The sequence below is a fragment of the Oryzias melastigma genome, linkage group LG11 (genome assembly GCF_002922805.2).
Source record: "Oryzias melastigma strain HK-1 linkage group LG11, ASM292280v2, whole genome shotgun sequence".
Lineage (NCBI taxonomy): Eukaryota > Metazoa > Chordata > Actinopteri > Beloniformes > Adrianichthyidae > Oryzias > Oryzias melastigma.
This window is the reverse complement of record NC_050522.1, coordinates 5,735,848-5,756,236: the sequence shown is the minus strand read 5'-3', so window position 1 is coordinate 5,756,236 and position 20,389 is coordinate 5,735,848. Positions and strand designations below refer to the sequence as shown.

At 37.5% G+C, this 20,389-nt stretch overlaps 1 protein-coding gene across 1 annotated transcript in view; it reads right to left on the bottom strand.

Moving 5' to 3' along the window:
- The window catches only part of csmd2 (CUB and Sushi multiple domains 2), a gene marked incomplete in the record, with an annotated part of 326,634 nt that overhangs the window by 178,234 nt on the left and 128,011 nt on the right, over positions 1 to 20,389 (bottom strand). Inside the window, 2 exon segments of the mRNA XM_024297994.2 lie at positions 132 to 209; positions 2,375 to 2,487. Of these exon segments, the coding sequence (XP_024153762.1) occupies positions 132 to 209; positions 2,375 to 2,487 (191 nt within the window).

Genomic DNA, 20,389 nt, shown 5'->3' with positions numbered 1-20,389 from the left:
TTTTCTCTACACGAATTATCAATATCCGGTTCAGGACTTAATATCAAATTATATTGATTAATGTTTCTTTTTTCCAAACAAAAGAAGAAAAACAAAGAAAAGTAGAGCTGGTTTGACAGCTTAAGACTTACACACGGAGATCTTGTGGTGGTTGTCTTTGCTTGGCAACATCTTCACACCTCTGGATTTCAGTTCAGTCATCTTCTTCACTGAAAGAAAAGACCAAACAGAGAAATAAACAACAGCAGAAAGGACAAGAGATAGAACTAGCTAAAAGTTGTATAACAAGCGCCCTAAATGCAGTTTTACATCCACTTTGGAAGAATAAATGATCATTTTGACATTTGGAATTGGTAGAATTTTGGGAAATATACATACAAAATATAAATATAATAATATATAAATATCCATATATATAATATAAAAGTAGTTTCTTTTTGTCATTCTAATACCAATTTGCAAATGTAGGATTCAATATATGCAAACAAACCAAGTACAGTGTTCCGCTGTTATTAGCGGAGGTTAGGGACCAGCGAAATCCGCGAATACGGAGAGCCCTTCCCCGTCCCCGTTTCTCCGCAGCGAAAGAATGTCCGTTACCAATCTATACTAATCAAAAAGACTTCTGAACATGTATTGTTAAGCATTTATTCAAAAATATTGGAGTATTGCTCAACATAATTTTTTTTTTCTTTTTTTTTAAATTCAGAACAAAAGCAGCGTACTTTATGACGCAGATGGGGAGTGTTACCCTGCCTTAAAAGCATGGGTGTGTGAGCTTCCTCCTCCATTAAATAATAAACACCAGCTCCAGATAATAACTATCCTCGTGAATTTCTTTCTTTTTTTTGAGCGCTTTTTAGTCACCTGATACCATTTCTCCGCGCTCCAGAGGGGGTTCAGCTGCGCTCTGGTATGTATATACACACTGAAGCGCAGTACCTTCTTCGGACGTAAAAGTGTAATTAAAGCATCTCGAGTTGTCAGAGTTTTTGTGATAAACCAGGATAGTCCCCCGCGAATACGCGGGGGAACACTGTATGTGTTAAATTTTGAGGGGTTAGTTAATGTCTTATTTGTTTATTAGAGTGTTGCTCCTCCCTGATAACATACTGGTGTATACATACAGTATATACATACATATAAATATATATACATACACATCTCACAATCACTCAACTGTGACTTTAACAAAAAAAAAATCTATATGATAATATTGCTCTACAGAGATTTTAAATATAATATTAAATATAATAACATAACATGTCTTCTAATCAAAAATCCCATTTCACCTGCATTTTCGACTGTTCTTGGACAAAATAATCCTTCTTTTTACCCTCTCGTGTTATTTAATGCCGAAGCTACTTCCAAAGGAGGTTTACATACCGGTATAATGAAAGCACTGAAGATGTAATTTATTTTTATTTTTTTATTTCTCTCAGAAGTGAGGAGTGATCTCATTCCAGTTGTGTTGGCCTCTGCGTGTAGGCGACGCAAGTCCTTGAAAACCTGGTATGAAAAGTTATTGGATATTGCAGAATTTGTTTCTATTTCATCATGATCTTTTCACAAGAGTTTAATTGAGTTATGGACAGTATTTAGATTAATTAGATTTTTTTTGTCATTTATGTATTGATGTTCTACATTAACATTAATTTGGCCAACATATTGTCTCAGTTAGACCAGACTGGTATGTGTTCAATTCTGTAAATTAGAATCCAACTGAAAATTTATAGTAAAATTTCATTTAAAAATGACCTTTCTCCTAAAATGTTCTGATTTGACTTTTTGCTATTAAAATTGAAGTGCATTGGAACATTTTGTCTTTATAAGCTTTTCGCTCGTTTCTGTCTTTCCTATCTTGCTAGTGGATGTCTGGAGGTAAGATCCTTTCAGATCAGCTCTTTCAAAGACAAACTAATCCTTTTCTCCAGCTCATCCTCAGTCAGAGGTGATCCTGGAACCTCAAAGTGCTGTGGGAGAGAAAATTGATATATGCTGTAAGGAGGGTTTTATATTAGTGTGTGTGAGAACGGTTTTGTTTCTGCACGTGCGTGCACGCCAGCTCGCACTCCTTCAAGGATCAATCAAAGAAGAGTTTCTGGTGCCGTCTTGTCTGCTGCAGAGTAGACGTCAGAAACTGAAAACTGACTATCATCAGGACCAGTTTAGAGTGAAAACGTCCTAATCTACGATGAATAATTGAATCACCAAATTTGTTTTTTCAAAATCAACGTTAAACACAAATACATCCATGATATCAAACCTTTTATTTTATTCTTCCTTACCTCTTAGGACATCATGCTTGGTTAAAGATGTGCATATTTTTCCCTTTTTTCTTTTTTTTGTTTTTACAGGTTTTCTTTCATCTTACCTTGGTACTGGGCGCTGAAGCCTCTCAGCTTGTGATTGCCATCAGAGGTGAAGTGAAGGCGAAGCCAGTTCTTGCTGCTAATGATTGGCGAGGGAAGGTTGGGGCCAGTAAACCTGTGGACAGGTGTGACAAAAATGTTCACATTATTTCATACTCTGGTGATGTTTTAGTGACCACAAATTGACAAGTTATGAAAAAGCATATCACATATGTTTAATAAAAGGATTCTAAGGGTGTATTCAGACTGGAAAAGTCAGTTTGTTTGGACACAGTCCTGAACCTTGCACTTGGTCTGTATTCAGACTACCTTCAAACGGACATTTCTGTTTCGAAACAAAACTTGTAAAAGAAATAACAGTGACTTAAGATCTCTTCAATCATTGGATTTATGAGGGCGGAGGAGTTTATAAAAGTCCATATGCATTGCAGTCCTTGTCAGGATAGAGAGGTACAACACTTTTTACTGCTACAATGGTTTGGTGGAGGCATGCTTTAAGGCGGTTACTAAGGAGAAGATGGCTAAGAAGGCACGCTAAGTGTTTATGCAATATAGATTATTAGGAAAAACAGCGTGAGAAGTTTATCACATTAGAAATGTTTTCATGAGCCTGCATTCATCCAACCACATTTCAATGAGTCTCATTCTTGCTCCACGTTCGTCCGCAGCAAATCAGTTGCTACCTTCCTACTCTGTTCACATCCCATAATGCCCGGCTACGGTGGTCCAGTTGTTCCACTTCAGGCACAGATACCATTCAGACTGAGAAAATCTCAAAGACCAATTGGAAATGAACCAAGACCAGTTCAAAAGGTGGTTCAGAGAACGGTTCCTGGTCCCAAACCAGGAATCACAGAAATTTGTTTAGGATTACTGGGGAAAATGAACTCTAGTTCACTTTAAGCAAACCAGATGTGTCCAGTCTGAATAGATTCATTCATCCATCTTCTTCTGGTACTAGATCAGAGTCAAATACATCTTATTAATGTTATTCAGTCTGTTTTATCACTATTGTCAAAACTATATTATATGCATATGCTTTTGCAGTGCTCAATCTTTTTTGGATGGATTTTACCAGCTAATTATAGGAAATTAATTCTTTAGCATCATCTCATAATAAAAGATTGGGCTTCCTTTTTTTTCTTAAAGCAATTAAGTAATCCATCATGTTTCCAATAAAGTCAAGATCAATGGTTGCCGATATACTCTGAAAGGCTGGCAGAAGCTGCCACTCTTCCCTGGTAATTGTCCTGTTTGTTTCTGCTAATTATACTAATGTTTCAAAAATTAATGTGGCTGCAATCAAGAGAGATTAACACACAAATCTTACAAGATCTATTAAAGTAAGACCAGCACTTAAGGGGATCTGTAATGTCAAACTCTTAACTAAATGGCATCCCATTTATTAAAACGTACACAAATAAACAAAAAATAACAGCTGTGACATTTCCACAGGGGGAACAAAAAAGTTGTCTTTATTGCTTTGGGAAAGTAATGTTGAAGTATACATTCAAAACTCCCAAAGTGCTTTCTGAACTGTATGCTAATGAGGACTTTTGCAAGGCAAGCACATATTTAAATCTTAAAGCTCCAGTCATTCCAGGACAAAAAGTGTTTCGTCTTGAGACAAACAGGTGTGCAGGCACTTCCATCCGCATATGTGCAGCAACGTGACATCATTCCTGCACGAGTGCATTGAAATGTACTGGGCTGTGTAGAGAATTTCCCCCAATGTGGATCGAAAAAAAAAAAAAATGGACCCAATGGGAGACTTGTCAATGAATACAATTTGTTGGATCTAAACAAGTAAAGAGCATACATAGCCAGCAAGGCTGAGTGGCCCAATATGGTTGAAATGTGTGAAGAAAATGTGGGCCACGAATGGGTTTGTCCACAGTTACTGTGGTGGCCTCAACTTGTGTTTGCCCACATTGGCTTAACAGGGAGCTCAGTGGGTTTTCTTGTTACACTAGCCACCCACCTAGTGGACAACGGAGCTCCTTAGATCACTACAGTGGAGCTCGCTAGCACGATATACATTGGAGCTCACTAGCTCCATACACTGGAGCTTGCCAACTCATAAACTGGAGCTCCCTAGCTTGATACAGTGGAGCTCGCTAGCTCGATACACTGGGGCTCGCTAGCTTGCTATAGTGGAGCTTTCTACAGTGGAGCTTGCTACAGCGGTGTTTGCTAGCTCAAAACACTGGAGCTCACTAGTTTCATACAGTGGAACTTGCTACAGTGCAGCTTGCTACAGTGGCACTTGCTAGCTCGAAACACTGGAACTTGCTATTTTGCTACAGTGGAGCTCATTAGCTTAATACCACGGAGCTCACTCACTCAGTGCAGCAGAGCTCGCTACAATAGAGCTCACTAGTTTGCTACAGCGAACCTCACTCGCCCGCTACAATGGAGTTCGCTAAAGCAGAGCTCACTAGCTCCATACAAGGAGCTCACTACAGCAGACCTCACTAGCTCGCTACAGCAGAGCTTGATACAGTGGAGCTTGTTACCATGCTACGCCGTCCACCAGGAGGCTGGCTAGCAGCAAAATAAAAAATAAAAAAAATATACCCTGAGTGTTTGTTGGTGATATGTTGATGATGTGATCAGTGGGTGTAGTCCAAAACCAACGTGGAAGAGAATGTGATTGCTCTCCTCCAAACCTTTATGATATTTTTCTTATTTGCATTGAGACAATAAGAAAGAGGTCCTCTAATTGTGTTCTTATTCTTATTTTTTACTCCGACTAATGTGGGACTGCAAGTCATTAAACTGGGTAACAGAGAGATGGAACTACCGCTGAAAGCAGCCATCAGCTCCTGCTGTAGAAGGTGGACCTTAAAGTGCCGGGAGAGTCGGAATGATCTCATGAACTTAGACATGTAGACATGTTTACCAATGCTTTTATAGAACTCTGTGTTATCTTAGGTATGTTGACGTTGGGCGTGGGGTCATCTAGACCCCCACAAGAATTTTTTCTTTATTATTTTTTTTATTTCACTGGTGTCCATGAAATCCTGTCTACCTTCATCCACATTTGTCAGGGGATGGATAACACGTCAATGAAAGGATGGGTCATCTGCCCATAAGATAGCTCAAGGGTCAAAGTTAACAAACCAGATCTCACAACATCATCTGTGTCTGTATATGTGATATACACATATACAGTCACTTCCTACTTGTAGAGATGAAGCTAAAAACTTTTGACAGTCATGAAGATGTGTGGACTTATGAGTACTGAATGTGTTCATGTGATACTCTTCATGAAAGGAACAAATAAACAGAAACTCCTGTCACACACACCAGGAGTGTGAAGCTTAATGAACATATTTCTGGACAGCTGTCCAGCAGCAAATTCAACACTGGTCAATAATTTGATGCATGAATCGTGTTTGGTGTGAAATCAACATTAAGCTACCTCATATATTCTTTACCTATGAAGAAGAAACATCCATCATGTTGAGTTTTTCCTGGTCATTTTTCTGCTTCCTTTACTTCAAAACCTAAAGTTTTATACAAGAAGTAAATATAAAAGGTTTCTGGGATCTTCTGAAGGTTTTCCTTGAGATATTTTCACCCAGCCCATCCCCAGTGTCTATTCTGTCAAACTATGTTTCTTTAAAACATATTTTGAAATTGAAGTGAATTCGACTTTAAAGTAACAAAAGTCTGAGTTTGACTCCCAATGATTGTTCCGAAAATTAGGTTTTGTCAAACCACTCAGTGATGCTGCGTGTTTGAGTGATGGGACTGTTCTGATGCAGCCCCAGAAGCAGAAAGTCAATCATTAAATAATAAATTATACTTTGTTAAATTATTAAACATGATATTGCAATACAGAGAGAGATGTTCAATAATGTTGATTCATCGTGAGAGACATCTAAATCAGATTTTTATTCGTCAAACTGAGAAAATTCAAACTTTTCTTACAAAAAGTATACATTTTTTTGTTTTATATTTCACATTTTTAAGTAAGTTGATGTTTTTCCTAGGCAAATTTCAAGCTGGGCAACACATAATAAGCAGACGAAAGACTAGGGGTCAGAGTTCACCAGCTTTACATCGGGGTCAGCCTTTAAAGGCGATTTTGTAGTGTAAGTTCATTTGGTCGTTGCGTGTTACGTAGGCTCATTCATTAGTGTGTGGGCGTCTGCTTGTGTAAAGGCCAGTTTCTCAGTGAACAACATTCCCATTAATTACTCTACTTTGGCAGATCAATCAGGGCTCTGCTCAGTATGCACATCCGGGTGCTCGCAGCAGACCACGGGTCACTGTGGCTTTGAAGCCAAAAGCTATCAGCATTTTAATGAGACTATGAGAGTTATTGCACATGCAAGCTTATTAAAGAGGGCCATGTAAAAATAACCCCAACAACAGCATAAAATGTGTTCTTACAATTATAATGCATGGATGCACTTTCTAAAGTAAAGCTGGGGTGGGTTCAGCATGAACTAAAGTCAATAAATTCAAACTAAACATGACAGCAGTTCAAAGGAGAGTTTTCTCAACCCAAAGTAAAACCATGGAAAAAAATGTGAAAGTGATGCAGCAAAGACAAACTGAACCTCGGTGTCATGCTGAGCCAGTAATTAACAGACTGGAAACAGCTGAGAGGATAAACACAATCAGGTGTGAACAATTACCAGGAAGCAACGAAAAGCACAAGGGCCAAGTTCAACCTGGCAACGCGACAGAACGATGGAGATATCAAATACACAACAAGAATATTCAGAATATTAAGTCTAAAGAACAAGTAAATGAAATTGAGCACACTGTAAAAAGTGAAACATTTGTTACATTTAAAAATATTAGTTTTATCAGGTTTCATTGAAAAGTTGAGTAAATCATCAACTTAATGTTTCTATATATGAAAACTAATCATTTTAAATATAACTAATTACAGAAGTTTTGTTAAATGATCTAATGTTTCACTTTTTTCAGTGCATTAAAGCACTTGTAAGTAATGAATTTTGTCTTCAGAAAAAAAAAGCATTTTGTTTTTTTTGCTAAATTTGCAATTTTTCCACCTTTGTATTACTATTTTACAGTACATTGTGTTCTGTGTCTTGATTGGTTGCAGACTCTTTTCAATCAGCCTCCTTTGTTCTGTATTTCCAGAAACAAGTCATTCAAATAAAGTTGGGTTTAAAGAAAGTAAAAAGCGTCTTATTTACCAAGTCAAGTCTTCTGAAATTTGAAGACTTAGAACAACAAACCTTGTTAAGCATTTTTAAAATTAAAAATAGAGCAATGCCAGAAAGTTTACAGAAGGTTTTTGCTTTTAGTTTTGATGCTCTAATCATAGAAAAAAAGATTTGATTTTAAACAAATGTGCTTTTTTTGTGTGTGTTAATGTTTCAAATTCACAGCAAAATGATTAGAAAAGACAGTTTAAAAAATGTATATAGACAGATCAAATTTGAGAGTTGTGATAAAGGTTATTAGTTCATTTTTTTGTCTTTACTTCACTGTCAAATTTTCTTGCTCTCCCTTTTTTGTGTGAGGCATGAAAAACTAAAAGCGAGATCATCTCAAGACTTGTCTAAATACTTCTACCCTATATGTTCTAATAGTAGCTCTAACGTTTTTCCCAAAAAAGTGGCAGCCAGTCTGGCGTTTATTAGAGACAGGTGTCTATTGGTTTAATAAAAAAGAAATCCTCTATGGTTTCAAGACGATCGTTTTCCCAGAGACACACGCACCTTTCCATTGTTGCTCAATAATCCATGTTCAAACCAATTCTTCTAATTCATCGCTTGCTTTCTTTGCACCTCCACCAAGAAAATCATTTGCACCCTTCTGCAGCCGTCTTCTCAAAATCACCCATCTGCTTGCACCATTCTCAGATAGGTTTTAAGGATCTACTCCAAAAATGTGCTGCAGATTCCTTACCAGAATGTTCTTTGATGAATACCATCGCACGAAGTGTAACCACTAAATCGAATCGGTATTTCTGGGCCATCACTGTACTGGATCTCAACACAAATACAACAGACACCTGCCGTCTGCAAGACTGTGTACAGGAGACAGTGGGATCTTAAAGGGTCCTGGTCACTATTAGAGACCTGGGTCTAAAGTAACAGACACCTGTTATATTTAGCATTTAATAGAGACCGCCCACTATTGCATGATATTCAAATCTACATATATGGTTCTTGAAAATGGACAAAACAAAATGTATTCTTCAAAAAGTATCCTTCCAATTATGAAGTTGTAAAGTTGTGTAATGTATGTTGTATTCAGTACATGTCTTTTAATTTTTGATGCTTCTTGAAAGAAAGATAGAAATAAAGACAGAAGAAAGAAAGAATTCCGTTTGCAAAATTTACAAAAAACTTTGATCGTGAGCATATCTTTGTCTTCATTACATAATACTAGACCAGTTTTTCTATGAAGGTTTAAACTTTGAGAGCTTTAACAAGAGAGAATAGTGTAAAAATCTCAGAGAAAAGTGTGTAAAGTGTTTAATGAGGAGTTTCACTTTCTTGAAATATCTAATTATTGTAAAATAAAAAAAATAAAAATCAAGAAGTCCACATGACAGATTTCGACCATTGCAGTGAATTTCTAGAATGTAAAAACTACAGTATTTGTTTGAACATGCACACACACACAATCTCTTGAGTTTGGTTGTAGATCTGGAACAGTGACCTTCAGATGCGACAGACCAGACAAACACCAGGGGCTTTAAATGAGTCCTTCCCACATCAAACAATACAGAACACCATTCAATCAACAACAAGCATCCAGGCAATAAAGTTCAGTCTAAACCAAATACTTCAGGGCCTTGAGGGTAGCTCTGTCTAATGCGGTCTTCTTAAATAAAGAAAGAAAACTTTGTTGAGACGCATGAAGGATCCAATAAGACTGTAAACCAGCAGACACATCAGAGACTACCCCTCTACTCAAAGACTAGTCCGACACAGACAACATGTCTCCTCTTCCTCCTCGGTCCGTCTGTCAGTCTGTCTAATGTGTAATTCATGAGCAGACCTCTGGCCATATCAGGGAGCCTTGTTAAGTCTTTTGATGGATTTCTTCCTTTTCCCACTAAACATGTTTCACCCCAACAGAAACATAGAATATGCAACGACTGAAAGATCTTTGAAAAACAGCCACTGAACAGCCGTAGACACAGGGTTCACAGACAATAACACTCACTTAATGCTCAGGAAGACAATTGGGAGTAAATCTGGTGGTTCACAAAACATCTTCAACTTGATAGAAGTCGTTAAATACGCCTTTTAATACCAAAGCTGATGTTTGTTTTTGAATTCAACAACAATTGTAGTTTTCTGCTTTCTGTAGCGATGGACAAGCATCAAGACTCCTCCTGGTCCAATCACAATATATATTAACATGCTGACATCACAACAAGGAAAAGAAAGATAACAACAACCAAGACCTAGACTGAGTGAGCGCTCTGTTCTGGTGTTCTAAACAAGACATACACGCTGGTTCCAAGAAGCCAAAGTCCCATAGACTTCTTTAAAGAAATAAACAGCCACTCTATTATTTGGAATAACAATTTTTCCAATGATACCTTTTTTTTAACATGTTCTTGAATTTTTATAAATTCATTAGATTTTTTTGTGTGCAAGTTATTTGAGTTATAAACTGACCAATCAGTTGACGTGGTCTGACCTCAACTATTAGAAATGTTTGATTCTCACTCCCAAATCGTCACATATAGAAGTTTGGTTAAGGACCCCTTTGCGTCATTTTTTGATGTTTTGGGTGTCCCCAACTCCCCATTTTGTGACGTGCTGGCTGTTCCCATTAAATCACGGGTCCCCAACCACCGGGCCGCTAACTGGAACTGATTTGCGCCTGGGCCCAGTTCGCGTCCACTAAAATGTCTGGTGGTGGTTTGGGTCCGTTACCATGTCCAGTGCCGGGTTAAGCTACCAGTGCTGGGTTACCAGTCCGCGTGCAGTACTGCATCTGGTACCGCGTCCAGAGGGTTGCCAACCCTTGATTTCGTGAAAAGTCAGCATGTCAATAAACGTTGAGTTAGGTACACCATAAATGTCAAAAGGTGATGCGGAAAGGGTCCTCAACCAAACGTCAATATGTGAGGAGTTGAGAGTGAGAATGTGTTAGATTCTTACAAGCCTCTTTTCATGGATTTTCCGGTTCCGGGTCACGACGAGCAGACGCGTGTCTCCAGCTCTCCTCAACAACAGATTAATATAAATAATTTGTCGAGGATGCTTTGAAATTTGATTACATCAATTATACTAATGATCCTTAATAACCTGAATCTATTAATATTTGATTTTAAGTTCTGAACCGGATATTGATAATTCATGTAGAGAAAATGGTATGGTCGAGCCAGGGTGGGATTATATAAGTTCGCTTCCTTCCACTCCGTTTCAAGCGATTTTCTTGTGATTCATTATGTGGTATGCTATTTTATGTATTATTGCTTGAAATAAACCATTTCTTTCATTATTTCATTCATTCAAGTGGTAGGGGTGTGGCCTTCCAACAAGCTCACTCCTGATTGGCGATAGAGGTTGGCATAGAAATGTGGACTCAGATTGACCAATTACTGCTTACTGCTGTTGTCTGACTCTAACATGGCAGTCTTTCCAAAAAGAAACGCCAACCAAATTGATTTCATGTCTCAAATAGTGACAGAAAAATTCAATCAAATACGGACCAAATACGTCAAACCAACTTAGTCAGATTTTCTTTTTGTAAGCCAACTTTTAGATTGTGTTATCTTTAAATTTTAATGTTAAAACACTATGGTACTTTAAAGAATGTCAATACTGGAGCTAATGTTGCTGTGTTAAAGGCTAAAGTATGAGTTGATGCTTCACATATTTTTTTTTTGTATAGGATATGTGACAAAACGAACTAAATTACCACAATCAAAGCAGGTAAAAGTCCTTAAAAAAAGGTGGATGAACAGTTGAGCAATCCTACAGAAGATTAGAAAATGGCTTAATTGACATTTTTCTCCAATCCCTCCTATTTGTGCGATCTCTTGTCAGACCTGGCTGACAGCACACTTCACTATCATTGCCGAGCAGTGCTGCTAAAGAGACAAACAAACACATGTACCGAGCATCAATCGCACCACTGACTCAAAACAATATGTGCGCTGCTGTAATCATCTTTGGGCAGTATTGGATCGGCAGTTAACCGAGGAAAAAAAACAAATGAATTTCCCAAGGTCACTTTTAAGAGGGTCAGTGCGAAGTGAGCCATCCCTGCAGATTTATCAAACACAATAATAAACAAACTCCAATAATATCCCCGAGCTGATTACTGAGACTTGCCCTTCTCTGCTTCGGGAGGCTGCAGATACACCAGGACAAAAAGGTGACAAAGAAATGGTGGTGGGGGGCAGAGAAAGTGAACCAACACATGTTGGAGGACTTTACTGCCCTTACAGACTGTTTGGGTAATTGAAGTAATACTTTTAACTGCAAAAAACTAAATAAAAATACCTCCAATCTTAATAAAAATCCACCAAATACATTGTAACTTCACAAAAAACAATTTATTTTGTTCTCTTGTAGCAAATGAAGCTGTCTAAGGTTCATGATTACAAGGTAACAAACCCATAAATCTAAATTAGGATTTTATTTACTTTTTGAATAAATTAATACAAGAAACTTCTATGAAGATGGAGTGTCAGTTCAAGATGGGTGTGAAGCTGTGGTGTACCATTAATCTCCATCTTCCACCCCCCTCTCTTTGTGTCTGGTGTGCATGAGCCATGGGTTTTTTAGAGTGAGTGTGAGATGACGCCGTATGTGAGGAGACAGGTGAAACCAAGCTAATGATATTGAACCTGGCAACACTGTCACATCCCACAAGCACAGACAGCTTGTTGCACTCCCTGAGACACCAGAATATCCTGAAATAACTTCACCGCTGAGTTAGAAGAAAAGCATTTGAGAGGCTGTTTTTTTTTTTTTTTCCCTCCTTGTTTTTGCATTGCTCTGATTAAAAGCCCTTGAACACAGAGTGCAGTGAGTACTTTGTGTATCAGCACAAATGAGTACAAGTGCTTCGGTTCCTTCACACAAAAACATATGCATTCCTTGCTAGTGGAAAAGTGCGCTTAGCTCCTGCCAGTCAGGTGAAGATACTAGACATTTCGTTGACGTATCATGCATTTCCAATTCCTGTGCTGCGTGTTTAAAAACACACTCTGATGAAAATGTTTCTGGTGTTTTGGTTCTTGTAGCACTTTTTGGATGATGGAGGACGTATCAAAAGAAAATTAAGATAAAAATTGTTTTTTTTAAAGTATTGCTCTATTCAAATCGTTGTCAAGAGTAGACAAAAAATGTTGTTTGAGAAAGATCATATTTGTGATGTAGAAAATATCCTGGACAGGACCACAAGCTCTGCGTACACTTGCAGACAAATAGATCCATGTAGGTCTTTGTTTTTCTTGCCTGAGCTGGCTCAAAACTGGATTGCTACACTGTTGCTCGCCATTTTTATTGCACTGGTAAAGTTAGGTTGAGGGTGTGAGGGGCTATAAGGTGGTGGGGGAGTCTGTAAACCGAAGGATGTCAGAAGTACCAACAGTCCTGCTTACAACTTAGGGGAAATTTCTATTGAACTATTGCTGTTCTGCAGAAATTATGTCATAAATATTTACCCAGACTTTTTTTTTTTTTTTTTTTTAGCTAAAAACGGCATAATTGTAATTAAAAGACCAATGGGAAATCTTTGAAAATACATCAAAAGATGATCTGAGAGGGATTCATTCTCTAGAAAACAGTGAGGTCATGACTCCTAAATGCAAACCCTGGATTGATCGATTAACTGATTGATTGATGTCAATTGCTCCATTTATTCACCACAACAGGAATCAAACACAACAGATAAAAATGCATCATAAAAAAATGGTTAACACACATACCATGATTAATAATAGTTGATAGAAAAATCACTAACATTTCTATAAAAACCCTTTAAAAAGTGTTTAAAAATTATTAAGAAAAAAAAACATGGCATTGAGTGAATTCAATTTAGTAAATAACAAATTAGCCAAAATCATTAACATTTTACTAAAATATTAGGTAAAATCCTATTTTTTTGAAAATTATTATAAAAGATGAACATATAGTCCATGAATATATTTAAAAACTTGTTGCTAATCTACTTAAAATGTTGAAATTTGAAGACTTTCTCATTCATTTCATATGGGACATATTTTACTCAGTATTTCAAAAACAAAGTTTATGAAATCGTTGAAAGTGTGTTTGAGTTTTTACGACCGAAAAACGTATGGAACGGACCAGGAGAATCAGAATAGTGCTGATTCTCACTGAACATTCACACAATTATGCTACTTAAGTAATCCTTACTTTAAAAATTACTATTGTTTTATTTTTCTTCAGCCAGAGAGCCACCATGGAGAGATAAAAGAGTCACAGTTTGCAGACCTCTGTCTTAGCAGAATATGAGTTTGAGATTTAACTCCTGAGGCAAACATAAAACTATCCCAAGATGATCTTTAATGAGCTAAGAGTTAAATAAACCAAAAATCCTGCAGTGCAGGTCATATTTTGTGGTGATAGAATAAATGTATACAGGGGAAACATTAACAGCTGCAGGTTTCATTAAATACTAAACATGATTTTTTTTTTTCTTTTATTATTATATTTTACCGTCATGTGGCCATTAAACACATGCATGATTTAACAGTTGCTCATTAGTATCTGGAACTTACTGGCATTCATAAAAATAAATGGTTTTTAAACCTTTGCAGTCTGCCTATGTGGCAGTTTAAGCAATGGAGAGAAGATAACAGCACTTCAACTAAAGTGTAAACCCAAAGGATTCATTGTATCAAAAACTGTTGACAGCATGTAGAAGGCGCAGTATCTACAAAAACAAAAACTGCATTAGTATCAGTTCAAAAGGTTAAAACGATAAGTTGATTATTCAATTTAAAGAAATGATGTTTTCACTACAAGCTGATTCAGGGGTCGGCTGCCTCAGTTTTACTCTGAATAAGAAGGTCCCATCAACTGCTACTTTAGCTCCAATATTTCCCCTGTAATTGCTCATTTGTCTTTTGATATTAGTTTATTGCAATTACCACATCCATCACTGCAGCACTATGTTTTCAGGCAGAATGTATGAATACTGGAAAAGGCAGGGCTGAATCTGAACTGTACACAATGAGAATAAAGACAAGTCTTGAGGATAAAGTCCATCTTTAAAAGGAAAAAAAAAATAATTTATTAAAGTATAGAGGCTAATAAAAATAAACATTTGAATAAAAAGCCATCAAAAGGATGTGTAACAGTGCAAATAGTTGATTCAAAGTGTTCATCTTAAACTCACAAAGAAAAAAAAAGACAAATAAAAAAGTGAGATGAAAAAATAAAAAATGACATGATGTGTATTTTTATTTTTAAGCAACAAAATGTGCCAACAATCATTAATAAAGCAGAACAAGAGAAACACTTATTGAACACACTAAAACTACATTTTTAAAAATTAAAAAACTTAACTTTTCAACATAACTGTGAATAATAATGAAAATCTTGAACAAGTTTTGGCTTTAAAAAAGAATAAAATAAAATGATCTGGAGGGCCGGATATGATTAAGTGGTGGGCCGGATCCGGCCCCCGGGCCTCGACTTTGACACATGTGGTCTGAAGCGACTGTCAATTACAGCACGACTACCAGTAAATGGTTTTTTTTACATGTGAGCTGAGTCTGTACATATTAGCTGAAAAAAAATGTAACAGAAATTCTACTTTTAAAAAATTTCTACAAATGATTTTTTTGTAAATAGTTCTTTCTAAAAATTATACCAAAAAAAACAGCCCTCTGAAAATAGTGTTCAAATCAAATCAAATCACCTACTTCTAATAAAAACTATTAGGTGTTGAAATTAAATCTAAAACCTAAAATTACAAATCAATGACTTATTTTGACTTTTTTTATGATTTATTTTCTTTATTTTCTGTCTCTTTTTCTTTATAATCATTTTCCTTTTTAATTTTATTTTTGGAGGTTACCTTTTAAATTTCAGCAGTCGGCTGTTTTTACAAATCAATCCGGTATGATTGAGATAAATCCTTCTATTACTTCTGTTCCAAATCTTGGTATAATCACGTACATTTGTTTCTTTTTCTTCAAGTCTTTGAATATTCCATGAATCTGCAACAACTGGCAAAAGTGGAACTCATTACTTAACAGATTGTGTCATTTAGTGCATCTTCGCTGAGGTGAAGTAAACAGGAAAAAAACAGCCTTGGCTCCAGTTCCAGTTCCTTTGAGGCTCGTGTGAACACTTTAAGTGACGTCATGAAAATGGACCATACACTTGTTTAGTGACATGATGCAGTTGTTGTGGAACCAGTGACAAAGAAATGGATCTCAGAGTCTCCAATATCACTAGACAAAGTTGTGTAAATAAGTGTATTAAGAGTCCATCCCTGTGCAGCACTGAAGACTGCATTTCTGTAGATTCAAAGGTGACCAAGATTTAAACCTATACAGTTCAAGAAACAGCCTTTAAGCTTTCTTCTTTACCCCATTTGCTTCTCCGTTGTGACTAACAGAACGAACACATCATTTATCACAGTTCACAACGAGCACAACACTTGTCACTTTAAAAAATGTGCAACATCAAGTAAGACAAATACACTCAGTCATGAGGTGATACGTCCTTTTTTGATGTGACAAAAAGGAAAAGGTAAGTTATTTTTTTTTACATGATTAATCTTCAAGTTATTTGCTCCCACTGAAATACAAAGATTTATCTAAAGAAAAAACATGTAGCTTCTGTCTCTGTGCAAACCAGCAGGACACCAGACAGAAAGAAAAAAGAGAAACGAAAATACCAAAGTGGAAAATCATGAAGAAGCAAAATGGAGAAGTAAGCCTCCTTTTTTTTTGGTCAAACACTAGGGACTCATTCATGACTTTGATAGAAAAGAAATCCTGCCTGTGCCTTCCTCTCCTGTGTGAGAGGGACTTGGCAGTTTAGCTTCTGCTCTCTGCAGGCATCATTCTCCCTGCGCTCCTCGGAGACCACTGCACAGTGTGGGGGCATCTCTACATCTGTCTCTTTTTATGGTTGGACAAGTCATTGAAGACACGGCAGTTATTTTGTGAGCCCCTTTCTTTCATTATTGGGCTTTCACAAACAAAACAGATCAAAGATGTGTGACAAACGATTTAGACTGAAAAATGAAGTTGTTTGCAAAGTTAATCGTCACCACTGCCCTTACGGGTGGATAAGGGCGAAAAATTGGTAAACGGTGTTGGTGGCGACAACATATCAATGTCATGAACTGCTCTGCTGTTTGTCTGAGAAATGTATATTAAGTTTGTAGTGAGGATGTTTACGTCTGTAGTCCTAATTCGCAGATTTCACCTTGACACGTTACTTTTAGAACTCAACTCCAATAAACGAGGGAAAACGGTTCTGGTGAAAAAGTACATATGCATGTCTAACTGCAGCAGAATTAGACTTGTTCATTATACTATTTAATTAAAAGGATTATTTTTTATTTTGATTTTTTTTTTCTGTAAAGATCTCAGAAAGGGTAATTAATAATTGATTACTTTTTGGTGACTTTTTGGAAAACCAGAAATGCTTACGTTTGCTGCCATTTTTACACTTCTTTTGTTAGCCTCCAAACTGACCCCGGCCCAACATAAGAGAAGAAAACTGTTATGTGGCCCTAACAAGAACACGTTTGGGGAGCACTGTTGTAGGTGACAAGTCGTAGTAAACACTTAAACAACACACAAGGGTTAGTATGGTAAAGTAGATGAGACGCAGGCGTGTAGTATGCATCATTTGTCAAACCCTCAGCACAACACAAAAATCCCACTAGTTTTGAGCAGGTTGACTGTTAGAAATTACAAAATTACATAGACAATATGGACAAAACTACAACTTCACACCTTGTGCGTGCAAAAGTTGCACACAATCAGAAAGGAACCAATACGCACACCTTTCTAACACAAGTATGGTGTAAAGTCACCCGTACAACAGTTAAAAGTTGAAGTCCCATCAGTTATCACACAACTAGGTGTCTGAAATTTGTTCTCAGCATTTGACCCATCGCATGGGGGAGCAGTGAGCTGCAGACACAGTCGCACTCAAGAACCATTTGCTGGTTAGTGCTGAGCACTAAACCCCCAATCCAACCCCATAATGATGAGTTTCAAGCAGGGAGTCTTTGCTATGACTCGGCCTGGATTTGAACTGATGACCTTTCAGTCTCAGGGTGGACACTCTACCACAAGGCCACTGAGCTGGTCACCTGTACATTACCTGTACGTCATAAATATATGTTAACTTACAGTAGATTATTCTTACAAATACTTTACAATACTCTAACCACATGCATCACAATCGCTCATTCCCTTTTCGGGACGTCCCCTGAAGTGGTCGTACGAGCCTCAAGGGACCAACACAACTGCGCTCACCTATATGCCTGGTCACAACTGCCCTTATGAGTGCATTTCGGTTGTCTATGGGTGAAAATTGCCAAACCTGTACGTGGGCACGCAGATGGCTCACACAAAATCTTAAGATTGTACACCACGAGGTGAAAGCGTACAGCAGAGGTTTGCATCTACATTTTTTACTACGGGCATGCTCTGGGTGGGAGGTCGTAGCAAATGATAGGGAGGTGTATTGTCTAGCGATACCATACGTATCGCAATGCTGGTTTCACAACAATACATATCACGATATATTCCACGGCTGTAGCAAAACAATTTTTAAGGGTATAACTTGGAAAAAAAAAGCAGACTATTAATAAGTCTTTCATTGTAATAAAATGGTCAAATTAATTTGATTTAATGATCACAACGCTAAGCCCTCCAACTGTATCTATATTGGTTACAAGTTGCTTTTACCCAAGCTAATTCAAGAAGCTTCAAACATAAGGGGGAAAAAAACACGGCAATTATAAATATCGTCTTGCCAACATTTTAAATCGATACAAGTATCGTCTAATTGATTGCTCCCTACAACCCAAGCTAACAGTAATACAGCTGTGGTGCACAGAGCAGTCAATCTCTGATTGGAAGATTGCAGGTAAGGTTTCCAGTCCTGCCCACCAGGAGGACAAAGTGTCCTTGTGCAAGACACGAGTAGTTATGGGTTGGCACTAGTGTTTGGCAGCGGATCTGCCATCACTCTTTGAATGGATGAATGGAGCTTTGACTGTAAAGCACTTCAAGCCTTCTAAGAATGTAGTAAAGCTCTGTATAAGTGTATGCCATTACCATGTGAGGGTGCATATTTTTATTTTTTTCAAACCACCCAAAACCTGTACCCAGTAGTGCTGTTGAAGTAGATGAGCACTCCTTGTGTGAAGCCTGACTGTTAGAAACTAGACAATCAGAAAGTAGCTAGTGTGGGTGTCCTACGGGTACGGGTGTATGCAGCATTGCACCCGGTCAGTAAGGCGCCAGTACACTTACTAAAGTATGGCATAAGGACACCGTACGACAAATACTTACAAATACTCGACAATACATTAACACACGCACAAGCCCTTTAAGATGCGACCGCTCCTCTCTAGGACCCTTCATGAAGCCATGCAACCCAACACTCAGGTCAACACGTCTTACAGGTTCATGCAACAAATGCTTTATACTTCAATTGATTGCTGCTGTAGATGACTTTAGACATTATTTACACTTTAAAGTTGTATGATTCTATTGGTCCCATTTCTCCACAGATAAGTTTTACAGAGACAAACCAAAAAAGTTTAAAAACCACAAGGTTACGGCATTCATAGCAACACAGTCAAAAACTGCAAATAGACCAGTTGCATGCACCTTTTCCAGATAAGGCTGAGTGTGCATTATTTATTATCCATTGTTTAGGCTTATGTGGGCGTCATCACTATCCTCAAGATACTCAGTGAAATCTGCTATCTGGATGCTGACAGTGCATTAAAAGCTACACGCTGGAGGCCTCGGAGAGTTTTTGTGACAAGAGCAAAACACCGGATGATGCAGAGGAAGAATCTGCTGCAGAACTACTTCTGGGGAAATAAAATTACTGCTCACAAAGTCGATGTTTTATTCTTGCTGAGAAGGTTTCCTAAGAGTAGAATCTGAAATCCCTCAAACTAATACACAAATGACAGTTCTATCCCCTAAGCAGCACCTTACAGACAGCTGACATCCCATTGAAAACCTCAAGGACTTGTGTCAGTATTCATTAATCATACAGCATTTTTTACAGAAAATAAACCCTGTAACGCAAAGTCTACGCCATGCGCGGAAACGCCACATGCGGTTTTCTCGCATTATTTTAGCCTTACTTTTTCATGCTAAGCAGACTTTTGGGTGCAAGTTGCTGGAACCCACATGAAAAAACAAAAACGCTTTACAACTTACAAAGTCAAAGTTGTTTTAAGAAGATAACACAGAGTTATTGTACAAACAGAACAAAAAGAAACCAAAGAAGAATGTGCTGTGAGGATTTGTTCCATATATGGACACATCAACATGCTTTACTTCACGGTGGAGCCTCCGGCTTTTCATCAAACTGTCACAGAGAGACCGATTGATGCTTAGCAGAAGGTTACTGTCAAAGTTCCTCCGTTTTGAGACTCCCTAAGGGAAAAAAGTATGCACACACATATTTATATATACATACACCCATGTTCTTCTACTTGGCTTGACAAATCCTTTTCAAGAATTTCTATTCTCTTTAGAAAATTAAGATTCGTTACATTCATTAACAGTTTTTGTCGACACACCACCCTGCTGTGTGCGGTCATGACTATCATGGGATTTGCAGTCCTAGTTAGTGACCACCCAGCTTAATGACATGGTCTATTAAGGCATCATTAATCCTCAAAGGAAGGGAATCAAGGTGGTAATCATTTGTGTCCTTCCCGCACTCCCACTTTCCGTCTTTAGCTCACAAAATTTGCCAAAATTCTTAAAAGCACCTTAACTTTATAAAAGAAACAGGAGAAGTGAGACTGCACTTCTTTTTATTTTACACGGGTTTTTAATATTGAAATTATCG